Here is a 23,402-nt window from a genome sequence, read left to right as displayed (position 1 = left end):
TGAGCACCACTACTCCAGTTAACCACTTCTCTGCCTTTTCTCTGATTCTCTTTTTTTATATCTACTTTGTTAGAAATAGTTACATAGTTACATAGTTACATAGTTAGTACGGCTGAAAAAAGACACATGTCCATCAAGTTCAACCAAGGGACGGGAAAAGGGAAGGAAAAATTTCTACACATAGGAGCTAATATTTTTTTTTTCTAGGAAATTGTCTAACCCTTTTTTAAAGCCATCTACTGTCCCTGCTGTGACCAGCTCCTGCGGTAGGCTATTCCATAGATTCACAGTTCTCACGGTAAAGAAGCCTTGTCGCCTCTGCAGCTTGAACCTTTTTTTCTCCAGACGGAGGGAGTGCCCCCTTGTTTTTTGAGGGGGTTTTACAAGGAACAGGATTTCACCATATTTTTTGTATGTGCCATTAATATATTTATATAAGTTAATCATGTCCCCCCTTAGTCGTCTTTTTTCAAGGCTAAATAGGTTTAATTCTTTCAATCTTTCCTCATAACTTAAATTCTCCAAGCCCCTAATTAGCTTCGTTGCTCTTCTTTGTATTTTTTCCAACTCCAGGGCATCCTTTCTATGAACTGGAGCCCAGAACTGAACTGCATATTCTAGATGAGGCCTCACTAATGCTTTGTAAAGTGGCAATATTACATCCCTGTCCCGTGAGTCCATGCCTCTTTTAATACACGACAATATCCTGCTGGCCTTTGAAGCAGCTGATTGACACTGCATGCTGTTATTGAGTTTATGATTTACAAGAACACCCAGATCCTTCTCAACAAGTGAATCCGCCAGTGTAGCTCCCCCTAGGACCTATGATGCATGCAGGTTGTTGGTACCCAGATGCATAACTTTACATTTATCTACATTAAACTTCATCTGCCAAGTGGACGCCCAAACACTTAGTTTGTTTAAATCTGCCTGCAATTCATGAACATCTTCCATAGACTGAACTATATTACATAGCTTGGTGTCATCTGCAAAAATAGAAATAGTGCTATTAATCCCATCTTCTATATCATTAATAAATAAGTTGAATAATAGTGGTCCCAGCACTGAACCCTGGGGTACACCACTTATTACCGGGGACCATTCAGAGTAGGAATCATTGACCACAACTCTCTGGATACGGTCCTTGAGCCAATTCTCAATCCAATTACAAACTATATTTTCTAAACCTATAGTCCTTAATTTACCCATTAGGCGTCTATGGGGGACAGTGTCAAATGCCTTTGCAAAGTCCAAAAACACTAAATCCACAGAGGCCCCTCTGTCTAGGCTTCTGCTCACCTCTTCATAAAAACAGATTAGGTTAGTTTGACAACTTCTGTCCTTAGTAAAACCGTGCTGGCTGTCACTTATAATGCTATTTATTGTCACATAATCCTGTATATAGTCCCTCAATAGCCCCTCAAACATTTTCCCCACGATGGATGTTAAGCTTACTGGTCTATAATTACCCGGGGAAGACCTAGAGCCCTTTTTGAAAATAGGCACCACATTTGCCCTGCGGCAGTCCCTTGGCACTATTCCAGTCACTAGAGAATCTCTGAATATTATGAAAAGGGGGACAGAAATAACTGAACTAAGCTCTTTAAGAATTCTAGGGTGTAACCCATCTGGTCCCGGGGCCTTGTGCACATTTATTTTATTTAATTTAGCTTGGACCATATCTACATTCATCCAATTCAGTATATCAACTGATATATTAACAGCACTGGCAGCGACTACATCAGCTGCTCTTTCTTCTGTTGTATATACAGAGCTAAAGAACCCATTTAGTAACTCTGCCTTCTCTTGATCCCCTGTGATCAACTCCCCATTACCACTATCTAGGGGTCCTACATGTTCAGACCTTGGCTTTTTAGCATTTATATACTTGAAGAATTTTTTGGGATTTGTTTTACTATCCTTGGCCACCCGCCTTTCATTTTGTATTTTTGCTAATTTTATTAAATTTTTACAGATTTTATTAAGCTCTTTATATTTTACAAAGGCTACAGCTGTACCCTCAGATTTGTATTTTTTAAATGCCCTTTTTTTGTCGTGTATTGCCCCTTTCACAGAAGGTGTAAGCCATGTGGGGTTTACTTTGAGTCGTTTATACTTGTTACCTATAGGAATAAATTTTGCACTATAATAACTCAAAGTAGATTTGAAAATCTCCCATTTATCATTTGTTCCATTATTTGACATTAGTTCTTCCCAGTCCATATCCTGAATTGCAGCCCTCATCCTGGGGAAATTGGCTTTCTTAAAATTAAATGTTTTTGCCCTCCCAGCCTGCGTTTGTTTTTTACAGTATAGGTAAAATGTAACTATATTATGATCACTGTTACCGAGGTTTTCACGAACATTGACATTCCCAACAAGATCTGCATTATTAGAAATTACCAGATCCAACAGAGCTTCACCTCTAGTCGGGTCTTGCACAAACTGGCCCATAAAATTTTCCTGCAACAGGTTGAGGAAATGTCTCCCCTTTGCAGTTGAAGCTGAACCATGACACCAATTAATATCCCGGAAATTAAAATCTCCCATTATCACTACAGTACCCGCCTGTGCAGCCCGCTCCATCTGTTTATATAGCTGAACTTCCATCTCCTCAGTTATATTGGGGGGTCTATAGATTACACCAAAAGTATTTTTTTCAGTGTTTACCTCCCTTTCAAGTTCCACCCACAAGGTTTCAACCTCCTCACAGTATTCACCCACTATTGTCTCTTTCAGACTCGCCTTCATATCATTTCTCACATACAGACATACACCACCACCTTTCCTATTTGTCCTGTCTTTTCGAAAAACTGTAAAACCCTGTAGATTTAAAGCCCAGTCATGTGAAGAGTCCAGCCATGTTTCAGCAACACCAACTATATCTATATTTTCTTCCAGTATCAAGGCCTCCAGCTCCCCCATTTTGCTTGCTAGACTTCTGGCATTTGTGAACATACACTTTAACTTGCCTGTCAGTTTTTCACTTTTATTATCAGAAATGTGATTTGACATTAATTGGTCCTTTTTATTTACACTGATGTTTTGTAACGAAAGGAAAATAGAATTATTATTTTCGTTTGTTACTTAGTCTTAATAGTTCATTTAAAAGTACTAGAAAATAAGGAAAAGAGTCAGGTGACTATTGACTGGGGCCCAACATTTTTTGCTTTATTAAATGTCTTTGTAGACCCTGGGGGGGGTGGGGGGGGGGGAGGATTCATTTCATAATTTCATAGAGCAATATTTATTTAATATTTGCCCTTGGGCCCTTCTACTACCCCTTTTCAAGTTGTTGACATAATGGAAATGCTCGACTTGTTTGGGCCCCCACATATCTAATTACCAATGTCAGCTCCACAGCCTTCTAACGGTTGTCTGTCATCATACATCATTGCCACTTACAGCACTATTGTCAGTGTCATAACCTGCTATAAGATAGTCCTCGATGGAATGGAATCAATTAAGGAAGTGGTGTGTGAAACCAAGTATGTTGGTTAAATATTTAATAATTAATTTAAAAAAAAAATAATTTTCCTACATTTTTGGGCAGCGCCAGCAACCTCCTGCAGTTACTGTGCGGTCACTTAGTTTCACACTGCCTTTTCCCTGTATATTTGACGCATGCGTCGGTAAAGCCACCGGCGCATACATCAAATGTACCCATAGGCTAGCATTACAGTTTCCTTTTGACCCCCTTTGGGCAGTATTTATTGGGTATAACATTTCTTAGTCGACTGCACTATTCTATCCAGAGGTATCCAGTAAAAAAAGTTTATGCTTGATGAATGCTATAATAGCCTATAAGTGACGGATGCCACTGTATGGCATCTTTCACTGGCCTCTGATAAACATTTACGTCGGAAATCTCACTTGACACTGCACCAACTCTTCTCTGACAGGACAGATGGAGGGACACTGTCTCTGCGGTTAGGACAGCGGCAGTAGAGTAGAGTAGGGTGACAGGATCCGGGGAGCAGTGTCAGAATCCAAGCACCCTCACTCTGTGCTATCCACCGAGCTGCCTCTTCCCTGCAGGCAAGTAGGAACAACTATCCCCACTTCAAGATCTTCAAAGCAGCCGGAGTTCAGGCTACTTATCTCTCTTGGGGAAGCAATGTCACTGGAGCTTTCCTGGGGTAGTTTCAGTGACTCAACTGTTTTTATATGGACATCTTTTTCACTGGGCTACCGCAGGGAAGCTCCAGTGGCATAGCTGTTCTGGGCAGCAGATAAGCATCTAAGTACTCCGTCTGCTTTGAAGATGTTGAAAGGGAGTATTCCCTCTATCATGCTACCCATCAACGTGGCCGACTATACCCCCTTTAACATCTTTAAAGCAGCCCCTGGCTGCTTATCTGCCTCCCAGGGAAGCGACGCCACAGTGACGTAACAGTACGTAAATGGAAAAAAACTTTTCTGCAGCTACCTCAAGGAAGCTCCAGTGACGTTGTTTTCCCAGTCCCTCACGGATTGGCTGCAGACGTTGATCTTGCTAGTTTGTGGGGGCGCTTTGAGGGGCAGGACAGGAAACATAAAAAAGAGGCGGGGAGCTGCAGCACAGGGGACAAGATAAAGGGAGGGAAGGTGCTGGAATTCTGCCACCCTCTTCAACATATTCAAAGCAGTCCCTTGCCGCTTATTTTCTCCTGTGGAAGCTACATGGGCAATGATAAGAAGTCGGGGACTCTGGCTGCTTTGAAGATATTTAGAGGGGGATAATCATGCTGTCAGCTAGAGTGGTATATAGAAAAAGTGCCGAGGCAATAGGAACCCGTTTTTTCCCCAACTACTTACTAACTACTAATAGAATAGGATGATCAGCTAGAGTGTGGGACTGGGTGGGGGAAGCTCTAGTTATAACTGGCCATATATGGCCAGTTACGTCCCTGGAGCTTCCCAAAATATCCGATAAACGGGGACTGTGACGGATGCCTAACATTGGCATCCATCAACCATAGCATATAATAGTATCTGTTTAACATATACGTCATGAACAGAGTGATGGGAGTTCATTACATATACACTAAATGGATACAATTATAGTCAATGAGTGAAAGAATGCCACTGTATGGCATCCATCACAGACTCCATTACCGTAAACGTTTGGAGAGTTTCCCGATTAATTGAAACAAATTCCATAACGCAGTGTGAACAGGGCCTTACAGTTATAACTAACTTGTATACTATACTAACTTTATATATTAAATAACTAAACAAACAAACAAACAAACAAACAAACAAACAAACAAACAAACAAACAAACAAACAAACAAACAAACAAACAAACACCCTTCAAATAAATCAAGATACATTATTGCTAGTTAGAACAGTGCCCTGCTTTCCAAACAGATTTCTTCTTCTCCCAGTATTGAACGGAAATACTTCAATGGTTGCTTAGAGGTCATTTCTGCAATTCAATATTTTATATTTTGTGACTTGCTATGCAATACTACTATACTCTAAGGGTATGTGCACACGTGAACTGTCTTTTACGTCTGAAAAGACAGACTGTTTTCAGGAGAAAACAGCTGCGTAGTTTCAGACGTAAAAGCTCCTCCTCGTATTATGCGAGGCGTCTGTGACGCTCGTAAATCTTGAGCTGTTCTTCATTGACTTCACTGAAGAACGCCTCAAATTACGTTGCAAAGAAGTGTCCTGCACTTCTTTGCCGAGGCAGTCAATTTACGCGTCGTCGTTTGACAGCTGTCAAACGACGACGCGTAAATGACAGGTCGTCTGCACAGTACGTCGGCAAACCCATTCAAATGAATGGGCAGATGTTTGCCGACGTATTGTAGCCCTATTTTCAGGCGTAAATCGAGGCATAATACGCCTCGTTTACGCCTGAAAATAGGTCGTGTGAACCCAGCCTGAGGCTTGCTGCTTTTGATCAAGCCACTGAAGCATTATAAAGGGATGAATGGTGGGACATCACGTCAGGTTATATTTTTTTCTTTAAGTGCCCTGCAGGCATATTTTGTGGGCCACAGAGAGTATCTGCACAGATCTGTCATTTTTTCAGGACATTGCAGAACAGCACATTGATATGCTGTGCAGTTTGCAATTTCTTAGGACACACACAACACTAAATTAACTACGTTTTCTGTGATAAACCCAGGAAAGATCCTTCCATGGAAGAGGGCACAAAGTTCTTCAATCACATTTGTACATTTTTGGTGTAAATAATTGTTGTAAATACTTTAGTTAATGTTGTCACAAACATTCACAAAATAATCTTGTCCAGTGGCCCATCGCTGTGTAATCCTGAGTATGCCTGGTACCATTTGTTCACATTTTGGTTGTTGAGTGGATGATACTTATGTGCCTCATGGATGCTTTTATGCTCTTCTAAATTTCTTGGTACATTTGTTAAATGTGAATAATAAAAGTGAAAGGGATTTTGGTACCTTGGACAAATGATATCTAACACATTGGCTAACCCAGGAGCATTGATAGCAGATGCTGGACGCATATCCAAAGCTACCATGTCGGTCAAGCTTTGCTAATTTTCTGGGCCACTGGATGGGAATAGTCATACTTTAATATAAGATCCCTTAAAATGACTGCTTAAAGTCCATTGTTGCTGCGTGCTGAAGGTTCTCAACCAAGGGGATTCTCTCTCTTTCTGCAGAAGCCTCACAACAAGTGCGTAGTGTTCCTACCACAGACATGACACATGAGGAGGATGGTTTCTAAAGGTGTCTTGGTCTTGTGCTGCTAGTATCAGTAGCTACTGGAATATCTGACACAACTCCAAATTCCCAAGTTTTAGAGACCATGATGTAAGCATGAACTGTAAACTATAAAACTGTAAGTGGGGTAAAAGGGCAGATGTCCGCAGTAGTTTTTATTTTCGCCTGCTTATTGTGGTCAGACAGAGAGAACAAATGACTACACATGTTCTTTGATTATAGATTAAAATAAATTCAAGACATGCATTTTAATTTTCTTACTTTTCCTAAGTTTTCTACATTTGGCAATGACTTATCAGAGGACAAAGGGTTGGGAAATCGAGGAAAACACTATTCTAGCAGAGGGAACTTTTATTTCTCTTTACACACTCCTGACTTTTTGGTATACTGTATGCAATGGATGTTGTATGTGGCTGAAGAAAATGAAAGATTCCTGCAAAAGATTTTCAGCTGTGGCTATTAGTTTCTGGTGACATGGCAAAGCGTGAGTACAGTTTTTTTACTGTACTATTTTTTTTTTGCCAGTACTATGGGTAGTGTAGGGAATGTTGCACATTTTTTGGGGAGATATAGTTTCAGGGGTGACTACAAGAAGTTGCTTATTTTTTCCAGTTATTTCTGCCTTTCTAGATTTTCTATACTCCCTCTGTTGTCAGTGCAACCACAATTGAAGTTAGTTGGCTGATTTCCTTTCACTGAATAATGTAATTTTTCACAAGAATTATCATGGCTGTTTGACCTGCAAAAAAGGCAATTGGGTTCTGCTGAAATACTTGAAATAGTACTGAATACTGAAATAGTTCTCCTATGAATAGGTGGGAACACCCGAATATTTGAATAAGAAATGCTGCCCTTTGCTTCCTTAAAATTACTTAAGATAAGGTGAAATAGGTATGGGATGGCTTAAAACACTATATTACATTCTGATTTTATTATTTTTTTAAATGGTATTTTAGTTTTGTAAAACAAATAATACAAAAAAATAAAACAAAAACGAGAGGAAAACAATCGGTACGTCTCTAGTTATTGACACAGTACAAACAGTATAAACAGTCAAAGTAAGTATTAATTTATTCTAGATATATACTATAAATGCCTTAGAATCCAGAATTCTTTATAATCTGACACCTATCATGTCCTAATAATGTCGGAGTAGAGGAATTTTACTGTAATATATATAAGTTTAGTGATAACTATTTGCATCTACCCATTTTATCTTCTATCTGGCTTCACAATAATCATATCTAGAATTTTGTGAATGTCACTATCATACTGATCATTTCTTTCAAACCCCATGAATAGCAGCTCTCACTTGTACTGAACACATTCATCTACTAAAAGTGTTGCAGTATGAGCTTTATAATAGAAACTAGATGATAAGGGGAGTCCTTGAAAATAAGATACAAATACTGCATGCTGTACCCCATAGCATCAGCTGTCTATTTCACATGTTGCACAGGTAAAATGTCTACTCATATATAAATGACATAATTTATTAAAGCCTCTATGCTACGAGCATGACTGTTGACATTGCACATTTAGGTTTGTGAATTCTGCAAGATAACTTTACATAAAATGCAGCACTCCATAAAACGAGCACTATTTTTTATCAATAGATTACAGTTTAGATATAAATTCTGCACAGTTATATGTCGTAATGTTAATCATGACCAATACAAATCGTGTTACCTGGAGATGCGGTGAAATTACCTGCAGAAATAAAAATAAAGACAATTTAGAATGGAAATTATTTAAAATATAACCGCACTTCAAAATCATATTTCTCAGCTCCATGTTTCTCCTTTTATACTCTCCTCAACCCCTTCCCGCCACAGTCACTTTTGGAGCCTCATTTTTCAAATCTGACATGTGTTACTTTATGTGGTAATAACTTTGTAATGCTTTTACCTATCCAAGCGATTCTGAGACTGTTTTCTCATGACATATTGTACTTTATGTTAGTGACAATATTTGGTCGATAAATTCAATATTTTTTTGTGAAAAACATCAAAATTTTGAGAAAATGTGCAAAAATTAGCATTTTTCTAAATTCATATGTATCTGCTTCTAAGACAGATGGTTATACCACACAAAATAGTTACTAGTTAACATTTCCCATATGTATACTTTATGTAGGCATCATTTTTTTGAACATCCTTTTATTTTTCTAGGACGTTACAAGGCTTATAAGTTTAGCAGCAATTTCTCACATTTTCAAGCAAAAATTTTAAAAGCCTATTTTTTTAGAGAACAGTTCAGATCTGAAGTGGCTTTGAGGGCCTTATTTATTAGGAACCCCCACAAAAACTGCACCCTTAAAGTTTTCAAAACAGCATTTAGAACGTTTCTTAACCCTTTATGCGTTTCACAGGAATTAAAGCAAAGTGGAAGGGAAATGTGCAAATTTCATTTTTTTTTTGCAGAAATTAAATTTTAATAAATTTTTCCTGTAAAGGGTATGTTCACATGGCCTACTTTCGGCCGTGTTTCGGACAGTAAACGCCCAAAAAACGGCCGAAAAATCAGAAGCAGAACACCTCCAAACATCTGCCCATTGATTGCAATGGAAAAAACGACTTACTGTTCCGATGGGCGTTTTTTTTACACGGCCGTTTTGAAAAACGACCGCGTAAAAAAAACGGCCACGAAAGAGAAGTGCAGGGCACTTCTTGGGACGTTTTTGGAGCTGTTCTTCATTGACGCTATAGAAAACAGCTCCAAAAAACAGCCGTAAAAAACGCAGCGAGAAAAGCCGCGAAAATCGCGAGTCGCTTAAAAAACGTCTGAAAATCAGGAGCTGTTTTCCCTTGAAAACAGCTCCATATTTTCAGCCGTTTTTGACTCAGCGTGTGAACATACCCTGATACTGAAGGTTTTTACCAGAGAAACACAACTGAATATTTATTTCCCTGATTCTGCAGTTTTTAAAAATATCCCACATGTGGCCCTAGTGTGCTATGGAACTGTAGTGAGTATTTTGACCACACAGGTGTTTCATAGATTTCATTAGAATTGGGCAGTGAAAATGAAAAATTTAATTTTTTTACCACTAAGATGTAGCTTTAGGTCAAAATGTTTTATTTTCTCATCAAATAAAGGAGAAAAGCACCCCAACATTTGTAAAACAACTTCTCCAGAGTACGGAAATACCCCATATGTGGTAATAAACCACTGTATGAATACACATCATGGCTCAGAAGGGAAGGAGCACCATTTGGCTTCTGGAGAGCAGGATTGGTTTTTCTGCACCATGTCGCATTTGCAAAGCCCCTTAGGTACCAGTACAGTGGAAACCCCCCGAAAGTGACTCCATTTGGCAAACTACACCCATTGAGGAATTCATCTAAGGGTGTTGTGAGCATTTTGACCCGAGAGGGGTCATTAGAAATGGGCAGTGAAAATCAAAAATGACATTATTTTCCAATAAGACGTAGCAGAAGTTCGAAATTTTAAATTTTCTCATAAAGGAGAACAAGCACCCCAACATTTGTAAAGCAACTTCTTCAGAATAGGGAAATACCCCATTTATCGTCATAAACTGCTGTTTGGATACACGGCAGGATTCAAGGGAAGGAGCACCATTTGGCATTTGGAGCGCAGATTTTGCAGGATTGATTCCTGGGCGCCATGTTGCATTTACAAAGACCCTGAGGTTCCGGTACAGTAAGAACCCCTGAAATGTGACTCCATTTGGTAAACTACACCCCTTGAGGAATTAATCTAGGGGTATAGTGAGCATTTTGACCACAAAGGTTTTTGCTGAATTTATTAGAATTGGCATGTGAAAATAAAAAAAATTAACATTTTTTTTTGTGAAAAGATGTAGTTCTAGTCCAAAATGTAGCATTTTCACAATGACTATAGGAGAAAAGCACCTCAACGTTTGTAAAGCATTCTCTCCAGAGTAAGGCAATACCCCACACGTGGTCATAAACTGCTATTTCGACACACAGCAGGGCTCTAAAGGGAAGGAGCGCAATTTAGTATTTGGAGTGGAGATTTTACAAGATTCGTTTTTCGACACCATGTTGCATTGAGCTATAGTACCAATAAAGTGGAACCCCCAAAAAATGTCCCCATTTTGGAAACTAGATCCCAGAAGGAATTCATCTAGAAGTCTAGTGAGCATTTTGACCCCACAAGTGTTTTGCATAAATTAGTACACAATAGATGTTGCAGATTAAAAATTGCCATTTTCCACAGATATGTAATTTCAGTGCCCAATGTGTTGTGCCCAGTTTGTACCACCGTAGACACACACCCCATAAATTGTTAAGCGGGTTCTCCAGAATACAGTAATAGCCCATATGTGGTCATAAATTGCCGTTTGGGCACACTGCCAGGCTCAGTTGGACCACCATTTGGCTTTTGAAGCGCAGATTTTGCTTGGGGTTTTACTGGTATTTCAGCTTATAATGTTGGGGCATATGTAAACTGGGCGGAGTACATCAGGCTATATGTAAGCTGGGCGGAGTGCATCAGGGTATATGTAAGCTGGGCGGAGTGCATCAGGGTATATGTAAGCTGTGCGGAGTACATCAGGGTATATGTAAACTGGACGGAGTACATCAGGGCATATGTAAACTGGGCGAAGTTCATCAGGCTATATGTAAACTGGGCGGAGTACATCAGGGTATATGTAAGCTGGGCGGAGTAAAACAGGGTATATGTAAGCTGGGCGGAGTACATCAGGGTATATGTAAGATGGGCGGAGTGCATCAGGGTATAATAGGATGATGTAATAATGAGGTGAATGAATAATCCATGGATTGGTGTGGTACGCTTTAAACCAATCCTTTATGCACAGGCCGGGTTTATTGGGTATTGTACAAAATATCTGTGCTCCAGTATTGCCTAATCTTTGACTTCTTCACCAGCCCTATAAGCAGCACAAGGTCCTAAAGTTTCCTTATCTCTGCTGCATCTACAGGGTTCACGTGTGGGGTCTAGCAAATGATGATGTGGGGTTTTTAGTGAAAAACTACTGGACCTAAAAAGTTAGTCTGGTCCTTCATTTTGCATTATTGCGTTTTGAGAGTCATAACGTCTTATTTTTCCTTGGTTTTTGTGGAACGAGCTGTAATTTTAATTTGTTGCATTTTGGGGTACATGCGCTTTTTTTATCACTATTTATTCCATTTTTTGGGAGATGAGGAAACAAAAAAACAGCAATGCTAGCACGGTTTTGTTTCTTCTTTTTTACAGTGTTCACCGTACAATATAAACAACATGTTAACTTTATTCTGTTTGTCGATATGATTACAGCGACACCAAATTTATATAGATTTCTTACGTTTCACTACGCTCCCACAAAAAAATACTCTTTTCTAAAAAAAAACATGTTTTAGTGTCTCAATTTTCTGCCATAATTTTTTTATTTTTCAGTTGATATTGCTGCGGGAGGGCTTGTTTTATGCGTGACAAACTGTAGTTTCTACCCTTTTGGGTTACTTGCGACTTTTTGATCACTTTTTATTGCATTTTTAGACAAGATGACCAAAAAATAAAATGCTGTTTTTATTAATTTTTTTTACGGTGTTCACTGTGCGGTAAAAATAATGTGATATTTTTATAGTTCAGGCCGTTCCGAATGCGGCGATACTTTATGTGTATTTTTTTTCATGTTTTCATTTTTTTTCTATTTATAAAGGCCTTGATCAGGGAAACAGGGCGATTATTGTTTTTATTAGTTAAAACTTTTTATTTATTTTTTCTTTAATATTTTATTGTACTTTTTTCACTTTTTTTTTACACTGACCTGGGGGACTTGAAGATCTGATCTTCTGATCCCCGGTACAATACACTGCACTACTTATGTAGTACAGTGTATTGTAACTGTCATTCTTCATCTGACAGTTAGCCTATTAGGTCCTGCCTAGGCTTCTGTACCTGGGCAACCGGGAAGCCTAGCAACAGCTCCCTGGTTGACATAGCAACCATCGCCACCCGTGATCTCTCGGGGGGGGGGAGTACAGAGGGAGGCCCTCCCTCTGTCAACCACTTCAATGCGGCGGATGTCATTGACAGCCACATTGAAGGGGTTAAACAGCGGCGATCGATGGTAACTGCCATCGCCGCCATTGCAGCGGGTTGTCAGCTGTATATTACAGCTGACAGCCGCTGAAGATGAATCGCGCACAGCTCCTGTGCCCGCTTCATCTGCAGTGCGTGACTGTATGCCCTATTGCGGGAAATTACTGTAAATCAGGACGTAGAGTCACACCCAATAGCGGGAAGGGGTTAAAGGCTATGTACACCTTTGAAATAGTTTTTGTTTGTTTTTTTAATAAAAATGTGTAGCAGTGTGTTCGGTGCAACTTTCTAAATACTTTTTATTAAAAATTATTTTTACTTTGAGATACAGCTGCTTTGTATTCTGTATGCAGTGCAGCTGTATCTAGTGCTGAAACCTGTATTCGTCAGGTCAGCGGCACTGACGGGTTCAGTGTCAGCGGGTCTTACGCGTCTCTGACATGCAGGATCAAGATGTTACTGATCACATCTAATTACATAACTAAGATGTGATCAATAACAGGTGGATCCTGAGTGTCAGAGACACATAGGACCCACTGACAGTGAACAAGTCAGTGTCGCTGACCTGACGTATTAAGGTCTCAGTGCAAGATACAGCTGCACTGTATACAGGATATAAAGCACCTGTATCTCAAAAAGTAAAAATCATTTTTAATAAAATGTAATTAGAAAGTTGCACCAAACACACTGATAAACATTTTTATTAAAATAACAAAAAAACATGTTTTCAAAGGTGTACATAGCCTTTAAACTCTGCTTATACTTAAACTTTCGGCCAACAGCAAGATACTTTAGCGCAGTGCTTCTCAAACTGTGAGGTGGGCATCAATAGGGAGGCGCCTCCTAGTTGTTGGTGAGGTCCTTTCTCTGGTTTAGCTAAATAATTGACTTCTTTTGTGTTTCATTTAACGTTATACTGGGTTCAAGAGACAAATGAAAGGTAAATTAAGAAGCTACATTTTCAAATTTGGCATGGACTTTGACCACGTGTGGTGAGGCCCAGGTATCATGTTTTGGCTGGTGAGGTTTTAAGTTGGGAACCCCAGTATTGTATGTAAGTTTGCAGCGAGTTATTATATTTTGGATTGTAGTCACCAAAAGCTTGAAATGTAAAGAGTCCTTGAAAATAAGATACAAATCTTGCCTATTGTGTCACATGCTACGCAGGTAAAATGTCTACTCATATATAAATGACATAATTTATAAAAGCCTCTATGCTACGAGCATGACTGTTGACATTGCACATTTAGGTTTCTGAATTCTACAAGATAACTTTACATAAAATGCAGCACTCCATAAAATGAGCACTATATTTTATCAATGTATTACAGTTTAGATATCAATTCCACATAGTTCCATTTTGTAATGTTAATCATGAACAATATAAATCGTGTTACCTGGAGAAGCGGTGGAATGACCTGCAGAAATAAAAATAAAGACAATTTAAAATGGAAATTATTTAAAATATAACCTCACATCAAACTCAGAGTTCTCCCCTCAATGTTTCTCCTTTTATACGGATGTAGGCATCTTTAACTTGATTCTGATAACTTGCTGCAGTGTGATATCACACAACAGAAGCCATTGAAAAGTCATTGAAAAAGTCAAGATAAGGGATCAAGCCATTGTTTATTTAATGCGTTAAAAGTCAAGGTGAAGACGACTATATCTGTACTCTCCTTAAACTCTCCTTAGGGTATGTGCACACGCTAGCTGCCGTTTACGTCTGAAATGACAGACTGTTTTCAGGAGAAAACAGCTCCGTCGTTTCAGACGTAAATGCTCCCCCTCACATTTTGCGAGGCGTCATTGACGCCCGTAATCTTGAGCTGTTCTTCATTGAATTCAATGAAAAACGGCTCAAATTACGTTTCAAAGAAGTGTCCTGCACTTCTTTGACGAGGCAGTCATTTTACGCGTCGTCGTTTGACAGCTGTCAAACGATGACGAATAAATGACATGTCGTCGGCACAGTACGTCGGCAAACCCATTCAAATGAATGGGCAGATGTTTGCCGACGTATTGGAGCCGTATTTTCAGGCCTGAAAATAGGTTGTGTGAACCCAGCCTTATGCCTAACCTTCTGGCCAACAGGAAAATACTCTAGTGCAGTGCTTCTCAAACTGTGAGGCAGGTGTCACTAGGGAGGCGCCCCCTAGTTGTTGATGAGGTGCAGCTGGGGAGGCAGTTTTCACATTATAAATTGTGGAGTCCTTTCTCTGGCTGCACCAATCTATGGTTTAGCAAAATATTTGACTTCTTTTCATTTTAACGTTGTATTGGGTGCAGGAAACAAATAAAAGGTACTGTAAATAGAGCAAAATTTTCAATTTTGGCATGGACTTTGATAATGTGTGGTAAGGGCCCTTTTACATCAGCCGATTATCGGGCAAATGAGCGTTCACAGAACGCTCGTTCCCGATAATTGCCCAGTGTAAATAGGGCAACGATAAGCCGATGAACGAGCAAACAGTTCATCGGCTGATTGTATTATTTTAAAAGCCGAAAGTATTATTGTTGTTGGCAGCACATCTTCCTGTGTAAACAGGGAGATGTGCTGCCAACATGATTGTAGTAACTAGCGCTCTTCCCCTTACTAGGTCTTTGTGAAAGGAGCAAACGAGCGCCGATCAGCGAGCTGTATCGTTGAACGGCGCTCATTTACATGGCCCACATTGTTTCTTTAATCAGGCATTTGCTCACTTGGAGGCCTTGTACTTGCTTCCTTGTTATTGGATTTGACATTGGGGATTGAGTGATACCCCTAAACTAGTAAACACACAGATTGTGTTTTGATTCACATGCACAAGTTTCCTATGGACTAAAGGAGGGGGGATTGTTTGAGCACACTAGAGCGAGTTGTAAAGGATCTGCCGGGTACTACGTCTGTGTATACTCCCGGGATTAATCAGTCGACACCTGAGGCCAGACCTCTTAGACTGACACCGGCTCCCACCAACCAGGGTGGCAGGCTCAGGAGTGGGAGAGCCTATCGCGGCCTGGTCAGTCGGAGTTAGCTCCGCCCCCTGTCCATTTATACCTGCCGTGTTCTCTTCCTCAGTGCTTGTTATTCTTCTTGGATTCCTGGCCCACTGCTGCCTTGCTCCAGCCTGCTTCTGCCATGCTTCTGCCTTGCTTCAGTTCCGCTTATCCTGCTTCGCTTTGCCCCTGGCTTGCTTCCTGCTCCGTGCTCTCGTTGGTATACTCCACTACATCCTGATCCTGACTGACTCATTCACCGCTCCGTTTCCTCGCGGCGTTCCGTGGGCTACTGCCCCTTCCCTTGCGTGTTCCCTGTTTGTACTCCCTTGCACTTAGACAGCGTAGGGACCGCCGCCAAGTTGTTCCCCGTCGCCTAGGGCGGGTCATTGCAAGTAGGCAGGGACAGGGTGGTGGGTAGATTAGGGCTCACTTGTTCCCTTCACCTCCTTCCTGCCATTACACGAGTGTGTCTTCTCCAATTTTGCAGCATAAAGCAATGAGGTTGCTTTACCACATGCCAATGCTGCAATTTTGTGAATTGCTCCCTCTAGTGACCAGCACATGGAAATGTTATAAATTAGAATCTAATTTATAATATTTCCTGACTTGTGAAAAAATTTAAAAAATGAGAACAATGTGTAATCATTTATATACTAAGTGTTTAACTAAAAAAATGTTGAAGTTAAGATCTATTGTGCTTATTGGAACATTCATTGAGCACAATATAGATAATAAAGTCTTCAACCACTTAATATACATTTTATGGACAAAGGTATTGGGACTTGTCTCCTAATCATTAAATTCAGGTGTTTCATTCAGTCTTATTATCACAGGTGTATAAAATTCAGCACCTAGCCATGCAGTCTGCCATTACAAACATTTGTGAAAGAATGGGTCGTTCTAAAGAGCTAACTGAATTAGAGCGTGGTACTGTTATAGGATGCCACCGTTGCATCAAGTCAGTTTATTACATTTCTTCCATGGTCAACTGTGAGTGTTATTATTGTAAAATGGAAGCATTTAGGAACCACAGCAACTCAGCTGCAATGTGGCAGACCACGTAAAGTTACAGAGCAGTGTTGTCGTGTGTTGAAGCACGTAGTACATAAAAGTCGCTAATGCTCTGTTAACTGCAGAATATCAAACCTCCTTCTCTGGCATTAACATCGGTACAAAAACTGTGTGCCGGGAGCCTCATGGCATGGATTTCATTGGTCGAGCAGGTGCATGCAAGCCTTACATCACCAAGCACAATGCCGAGTGTTGAATGGAATGGTGTAATGCATGCCACTACTGGACTCTGGAGCAGTGGATATGTGTTCTGTGGAGTGACGAATCACGCTTCTCAATCTGGCAGTTTGATGGACGAGTCTGGGTTTGACGAATACCAGGAGAATGTTATGTGCCTGACTGAATCGTGCCAACTACGAGGTTTAGTGGAGGAGGGATAATGCTATGGAGTGGTTTTTCAGGAGTTGGGCTAGGCCCCTTGGTTCCAGTGAAGGGAAATATTAATGCTTCAGCTTACCAAGACATTTTGGACAATTGTATACTTCCAACTTTGTGGGAAAAATTTGAGGAAGGTGTTTTTCTGTTCCAGCATGACAGTGCCCCAGTGCACAAACCAAGGTCCATAAAGGCATAGTTGGATGAGTTTGGTGTGGAAGAACTTGACTTGCCCGCACAGAGCCCTGACCTTTACCCCACTGAACACCTTTGGGATGAACTAGGATGGAGATCACTCAAATGCTCATCAGGATGAATAGGCAATAATCCCACAGACAAACTCTAAAATCTTGCAACTCCAGATTAATGCCTATGGATTTAGAATGAGATGTCATAAAAGCTCCTGCAGGTGTAATGTGTAGGTGTCTCAATACTTTTGTCCATATAGTGTATGTCATAGTCAACACACTGTGCTTTGTTGCTTCTGTTAATAAAAATACATGGCACCAAAACCTGCAGAAGAAGATTTTAAAAAGATTCTGTTCCTAGAACCCAATACATGGATGGCTTTTTATGAATGGCACAACCTATATCCAGCCAACATTATGATAGGAGCTCTTGAGAAACCATTTGTCTAAAATATCAGGTCTCTAATATTGATTTCTAATGATTTGACAGTCTCATACATATTTGATTTATCCATCATTTTGTTAGCAGATAATGGGTCCATCCTAAGAATACAATTCCTATATGGACAAAGTGCTTTTTCAAATCAAAAGATTGGTCTAAATTATTGGCGAACCAAACATGAATAACAGAAATCTGAAGAACTCTTTATCATTTTGTTAATATTTTCTTCACTTTTATAATATTTATTTTCACATTATAATACTGACCATATATTGCTGAATACACTGCGAGAAAGCCATTGTGATGTACAACATGGTCACTTCTGAACTCAATGCTCATGATATTAGAGGATGAGTAAAAAGTGCTGAATATGTTGTTTCCAGAACAAATTTTTGCTATTTCAGGGGAATACTGAGGAATCCGATCATATATAGCCACCCAGTCATAGAAACATGAAGGATGAGGTTCTATGCTGTTTAAGAAAAAGAAAAAGTAATTATAAATAGTTCACAACAAAAAATTAAGCATTTTAAAAAAGACCTTTAGAAATATATGTCGCCACAGATTAGCGAGAGCCCACATCTAAATTTACCTATGCCATTTAGACTATGAAAACTTGAGTGTAATCTATTGTCATTAGAAAGAACAGGACTTACATATTGGTTGTCACGTCAGAATCTGATTTTTCGAAACTGTAGACTAACTGTTATTTAGTCAGAATTGATCAATAGCAAAGAAACAGATTATATCTAGTTATAGCCGATATATAATTGCTTCTGTTAGCACTGTGAAGGAAACACTTTACAATATGTACTATTAGGGAATAATTAAGTAAGTTCCTACCCCTCATGGCCACCCTCTATGAGCAAGAGTGCAACGAATCCCTCCATTGCAGAACCAGCTTGCCCTTGTATTACATGAAAGACTATTCATGTGAATGGCCGCCATGTAATAGTACTATGGCTGCAACTTCTGCCAGCAATAACAACTGATCGGCGGATAAGCAGTGCTTTGTATAAAATGAAAATAGTCTTCTTTAAAGATCAAGAGAAAAATCTCGAATTAGCTACTGTGTTTGTCTCAATGGTATGCAATTAAATTATTGTTTTGTTTCTAACCTACTCAAAACAATTATAAAATAACAAAATAGATTATTACACAGACTAACTTACTCGAAATGAAGGAATGACAGCTGTATATAGAATCCCACTGGTACACGGATATTCCAAATACAGTGAGCATTAGCAGGGTAAGGGTTTGGATACAATGGACTTGTAATGTTCCCATACATTTGGGTCAGGAGACCACCACAGTTTTTGTAGTTTGAATCTGAAAAAATTAAGAAGTGGTCATCACAAATTCTTTATATAGTTATGTCAAAGGAAAATTATATATAACATACCTGTTGTGAAATGGCCTAGAGAATTAGTGAGATAAAAATGAAAAACTCATGTTAATAGCTATATTTACCAGTCTTATTATTACTCTGCATTAATATAAAACTGTATACTAATATTTGCACACAAACACTACAATCTATCAGCAGTAATAAATGCTATTGAATGTGATAGTTGTATCCCCACCAACCCTACACAACGGCCATTAAATCTCTTTGATGCTACAATCAATAGAAAATGCAAAATCAAAAAAGGAGAGGGGGCGCCCAGTGTGTCTCAATCATCGGCCTAAGGGATTGCAATTGCCAGGGGTTATGTTTTATGGGACAGTTCTGGGTTTAAAGGACCCAAGTGCAGTCTCGACATATTGCCTGTTAGGACCTACTTTAGGTATGCATGCACATTTTATCTGCACAAGCTATAATATGTTGGAATACATAGATGTTCAAATACACTAAAGTAAAAATAAAAAGTCTCTAGTGGGTGAGAAAAAAAACCTAATTAAATTTAATAAAAACAAAATGCAAAAGTTAAACGACTTAACAAATATTTTTTTAAAGCTTTTTATAACATAAAAGTCAGGAAAATGAAAGACAAAACAAAACCATAATATTTGATATCCCTCTGTCGATATAAGCTGTACAATAAAGACAATATGTAATTTATAGTGTTTGGTAAAAATGGTTGAATTACATTCAACAAAATTATTTTTAAATTAAATGAAACACTATGTTATATGTACTGTACCACAATAGGATACCATAAAAAAATACATCTCGAAACACGAAAAAAACAAAAACACCCACACATTAAAGTCAACTAAAAAATAAAACCCTATGTATTTCGCAAATGTGGTGAATTAAAAATGTAAAAATAAATTAAGGGGTTAAGGTTGATATGTAGTTTACCATTTTACATATTCTGTGTTTAGCTGACAAGTGAAGAATTTGACATTTGGTTCATTTCCAATCAATATATTTCGATCTTACCTGTTGGGGGAGGTGCAGTTGAATGATGAGCACCTGAAAATCAAAATATGTTCATTATTAATATAGAAGTGCGGCAAGATTTGTTTCCATAGCTTTCCTCCAGTAGCAGAAGATGTGGTTTTCATCCATAGAAACATGATGTTCATGGCTACTATTGGAGGATGTGGCTACATGACACAATGTCACATGGATAAAGCGTCAAACAGGCTACAGCAGCACCCGGGAGCACTGGAGACCAGCAGTGGAGGACAGGAAGTTTCTTAGCAGGTTTCCCGCCATTTTGAAAAACATATGGTTTAAGCCGACAAACCCCCAGAGTTTTTTTTTTCTATTTGCTCTATTTTGATAATATATATGTTATATATCAGTGTCCATTAAAAATGTCAATGAAAAAATAAAAAGTTATGGCTCTCGTAAGGTGGTGGGATTAAAGCTTAAAATACATAATTAGTTAGCTCCTTAAAGGGTTAAGGTTAACATGTAGTTTACCTATTTTACATATTCTGTGTTTAGCTGACAAGTGAAGAGTTTGATATTTGGTTCATTTCCAATGAATATATTTTGATCTTACCTGTTGGGGGAGGTGCACTTGAATTATTAGAACCTGAAAATAAAAATATGTTCATTATTAATATAGAAGTGCGGCAAGATTTGTTCCCATAGCTTTCCTCCAGTAGCAGAAGATGTGGTTTTTATCCATAGAAATATAATGTTCATGGCTGCTATTGGAGGATGTGGCTACATGACACAATGTCACATAGACAAAACGTCAAACAGGCTACAGCAGCACCTGGGAGCACTGGAGACCAGCAGTGGAGGACAGGATAGTTCTTAGCAGGTTCGCCGCCATTTTGAAAAAATGTGGTTTAAGCCAGACATACCCCCAGGATTTTTTCTGTTTGATCTATTTGTACAATTTGTTTGCTATATATCAATGTCAAATTATTCTAACACACAAACAGTGTCAATCAAAAGTCATACTGTGCCTGTGAGGGTCCATAAACTGGTACCCCTGTTAAGAACTATGTGGTCTCTTTTGTGGTTTCTTTAGCTTTAGAGTGGCCCCATTCCTTATATGTAATATATGTGATTACACAGAAAACTTCTGCAAAGCGAGCTCCTTCTAGATTCAGTCAGGAAAAGCATGTTTATATGGTTGCATGAACTCTATAATGTAAAGGGGTTATCCATGATTATAAAATGTATGGCTTATCCTTAGATCGTTGTGGGTCCAAGTCTCGGCATCCCCACTGATCAGCTCTTTGAAGAGGTTGTGGCACTTATATGAGCGCTGCAGTCTCTTCATTGCTAATACAGGTTTCATTTCTGTTCGTACTTTCACAGGTTGTTACTTTCGTAGCCACTAAGCTAGGAATTGCAGCGTTGTCTCATTCAAGTGAAGGATAGGCCATCAATTTTAAAATCCCGCCATAATATATAGCTTTAATTATAACCAAACCTAAAATGAAGTTATAGCTGAATATTAGAGAATTACATCAGTTTCCTAATTTACTTATTTTGTTAGAAACTACGTTTTTAGAATTGTTCCCATTATGAACAGGAAGAATTCAACAGAACAGGACAGTGGGGGGAAAACTAATTCCCCTGGTGTTATATGAGCTTCACATATAGTATTAGTCCAGTTCATGCCAGAATAATATGAGCGCTTTTCTTACGCCTGTATTTTGGACGCAAATCCCAGCCCGACAGTGGGTCTGAACACCTTAGCCAACAGCTTCATTGGTCCGTATGATGCTGTCAATTTGGGTGATCAGACCCGCAGTCAGGCTGGGATTTGTGGCTGTTATACAGGCACAGAGATGCATCCGTATTATGCTCATGTGAAACAGGCCTTAGTCAGAGTTATTCGGCAGGCAACATTTTTTGGAGCAGGAGGAGTTCAGCAGATTGATTTATTTTTTTGTGGAAAAAGATTCAGTATAACTTGTAATTTATTGATGTAAACCTTGCTCATTCTGGGCTTAGGAGTGTAATGGCCGGAAGGAGGTGAAGGGGAAGTGAGCCCTAATCTACCCACCGCCCTGTCCCTGCCTACTTGCAACGACCCGCCCTAGGCGACGAGGTACAACTGGGCGGCGGTCCCTACGCTGTCTAAGTGCACAGGAAAACAAACAGGGAACATGCAAGGGAAGGGGCAGTAGCCACGGAACGCCACGAGGAAACGGAGCGGCGAACGGACAGTCAGGACCAGGACGAAGTGAGTACACCCAAGCGGACAAGGAGACAGAAGCAAGCCAGGGGCAAAGCAAAGCAGGTCAAGCAGAACTGCAGCAAGGCAGAAGCACGGCAGAAGCAGGCTGGAGCAAGCAGCAGTGGGGCCAGGAATCCAAAAGAATTACAAGCACTGAGGGAGAGAACAGGGCAGGTAATAAAGGACAGGGGGCGGAGCTAACTCCGACAGACCAGGCCGCGATAGGCTCTCCCACTCCTGAGCCTGCCACCCTGGTTGGTGGGAGATGGTGTCAGTCGAACAGGTCTGGCCTCAGGTGTGGATTGATTAATCCCAGGAGTATACCTAGATGAAGTACCTGGCAGATCCCTAACAGTACTCCCCCTTTTATGAGGGGCCACCGGACCCTTACTAAGGGGACCCGGTTTAGTGGGGAAGAGAAGGTGGAACCTCCTGATCAATACCCCAGCGTGAACATCACGGGCGGGTACCCAAGTCCTCTCCTCCGGCCCGTATCCTCTCCAATGGACCAGGTACTGGAGGGAGCCCTGGACCATCCTACTGTCCATAATCTTGGCCACCTCGAATTCCACCCCCTCAGGGGTGAGAACGGGAACAGGAGGTATCCTCGAGGGGGACCAGGACGGGGAGCAGCGTTTAAGGAGGGAGGCATGGAAGAGGTCATGTATGCGAAATGATGGGGGGAGCTCCAGACGGAAGGATACAGGGTTGAGGACTTCAATGATCTTATAAGGTCCAATAAATCAGGGAGCAAACTTCCTGGACGGGACCTTAAGGCGCAAGTTCCTGGACGACAACCAGACCAAATCCCCGACGACAAACCGGGGGTTAGCAGAACGTCTACTATCCGCCTGAATCTTTTGTGCGCTCTGGGACGCCTCTAGGTTCTTCTGAACCTGGGCCCAGACAGTGCACAGTTCCCGATGAACATCCTCTACCTCAGGATTATTGGAACAACCAGGGGAGACGGAGGAGAATCTTGGGTTAAACCCGAAATTACAGAAAAACGGGGAGACCC

The 23,402-nt window shown here is 40.0% G+C and overlaps 1 protein-coding gene across 1 annotated transcript in view; it reads right to left on the bottom strand.

Moving 5' to 3' along the window:
- The window catches only part of LOC142760534 (scavenger receptor cysteine-rich domain-containing protein DMBT1-like), an 88,212-nt gene that overhangs the window by 24,858 nt on the left and 39,952 nt on the right, over positions 1-23,402 (bottom strand). Inside the window, exons 12-16 of the mRNA XM_075863728.1 lie at positions 19,189-19,203; positions 18,959-19,115; positions 18,053-18,258; positions 14,126-14,146; positions 8,385-8,405 (exon numbers count right to left, since the gene is read on the bottom strand). Of these exons, the coding sequence (XP_075719843.1) occupies positions 8,385-8,405; positions 14,126-14,146; positions 18,053-18,258; positions 18,959-19,115; positions 19,189-19,203 (420 nt within the window). The remainder of the gene's footprint in view (positions 1-8,384; positions 8,406-14,125; positions 14,147-18,052; positions 18,259-18,958; positions 19,116-19,188; positions 19,204-23,402) is intronic.

This window comes from Rhinoderma darwinii, chromosome 4 (assembly GCF_050947455.1).
Source record: "Rhinoderma darwinii isolate aRhiDar2 chromosome 4, aRhiDar2.hap1, whole genome shotgun sequence".
Taxonomy (NCBI): Eukaryota; Metazoa; Chordata; class Amphibia; order Anura; family Rhinodermatidae; genus Rhinoderma; species Rhinoderma darwinii.
Note: the sequence above shows the minus strand (reverse complement) of the source record. Positions and strands in the feature narration are given on the sequence as shown.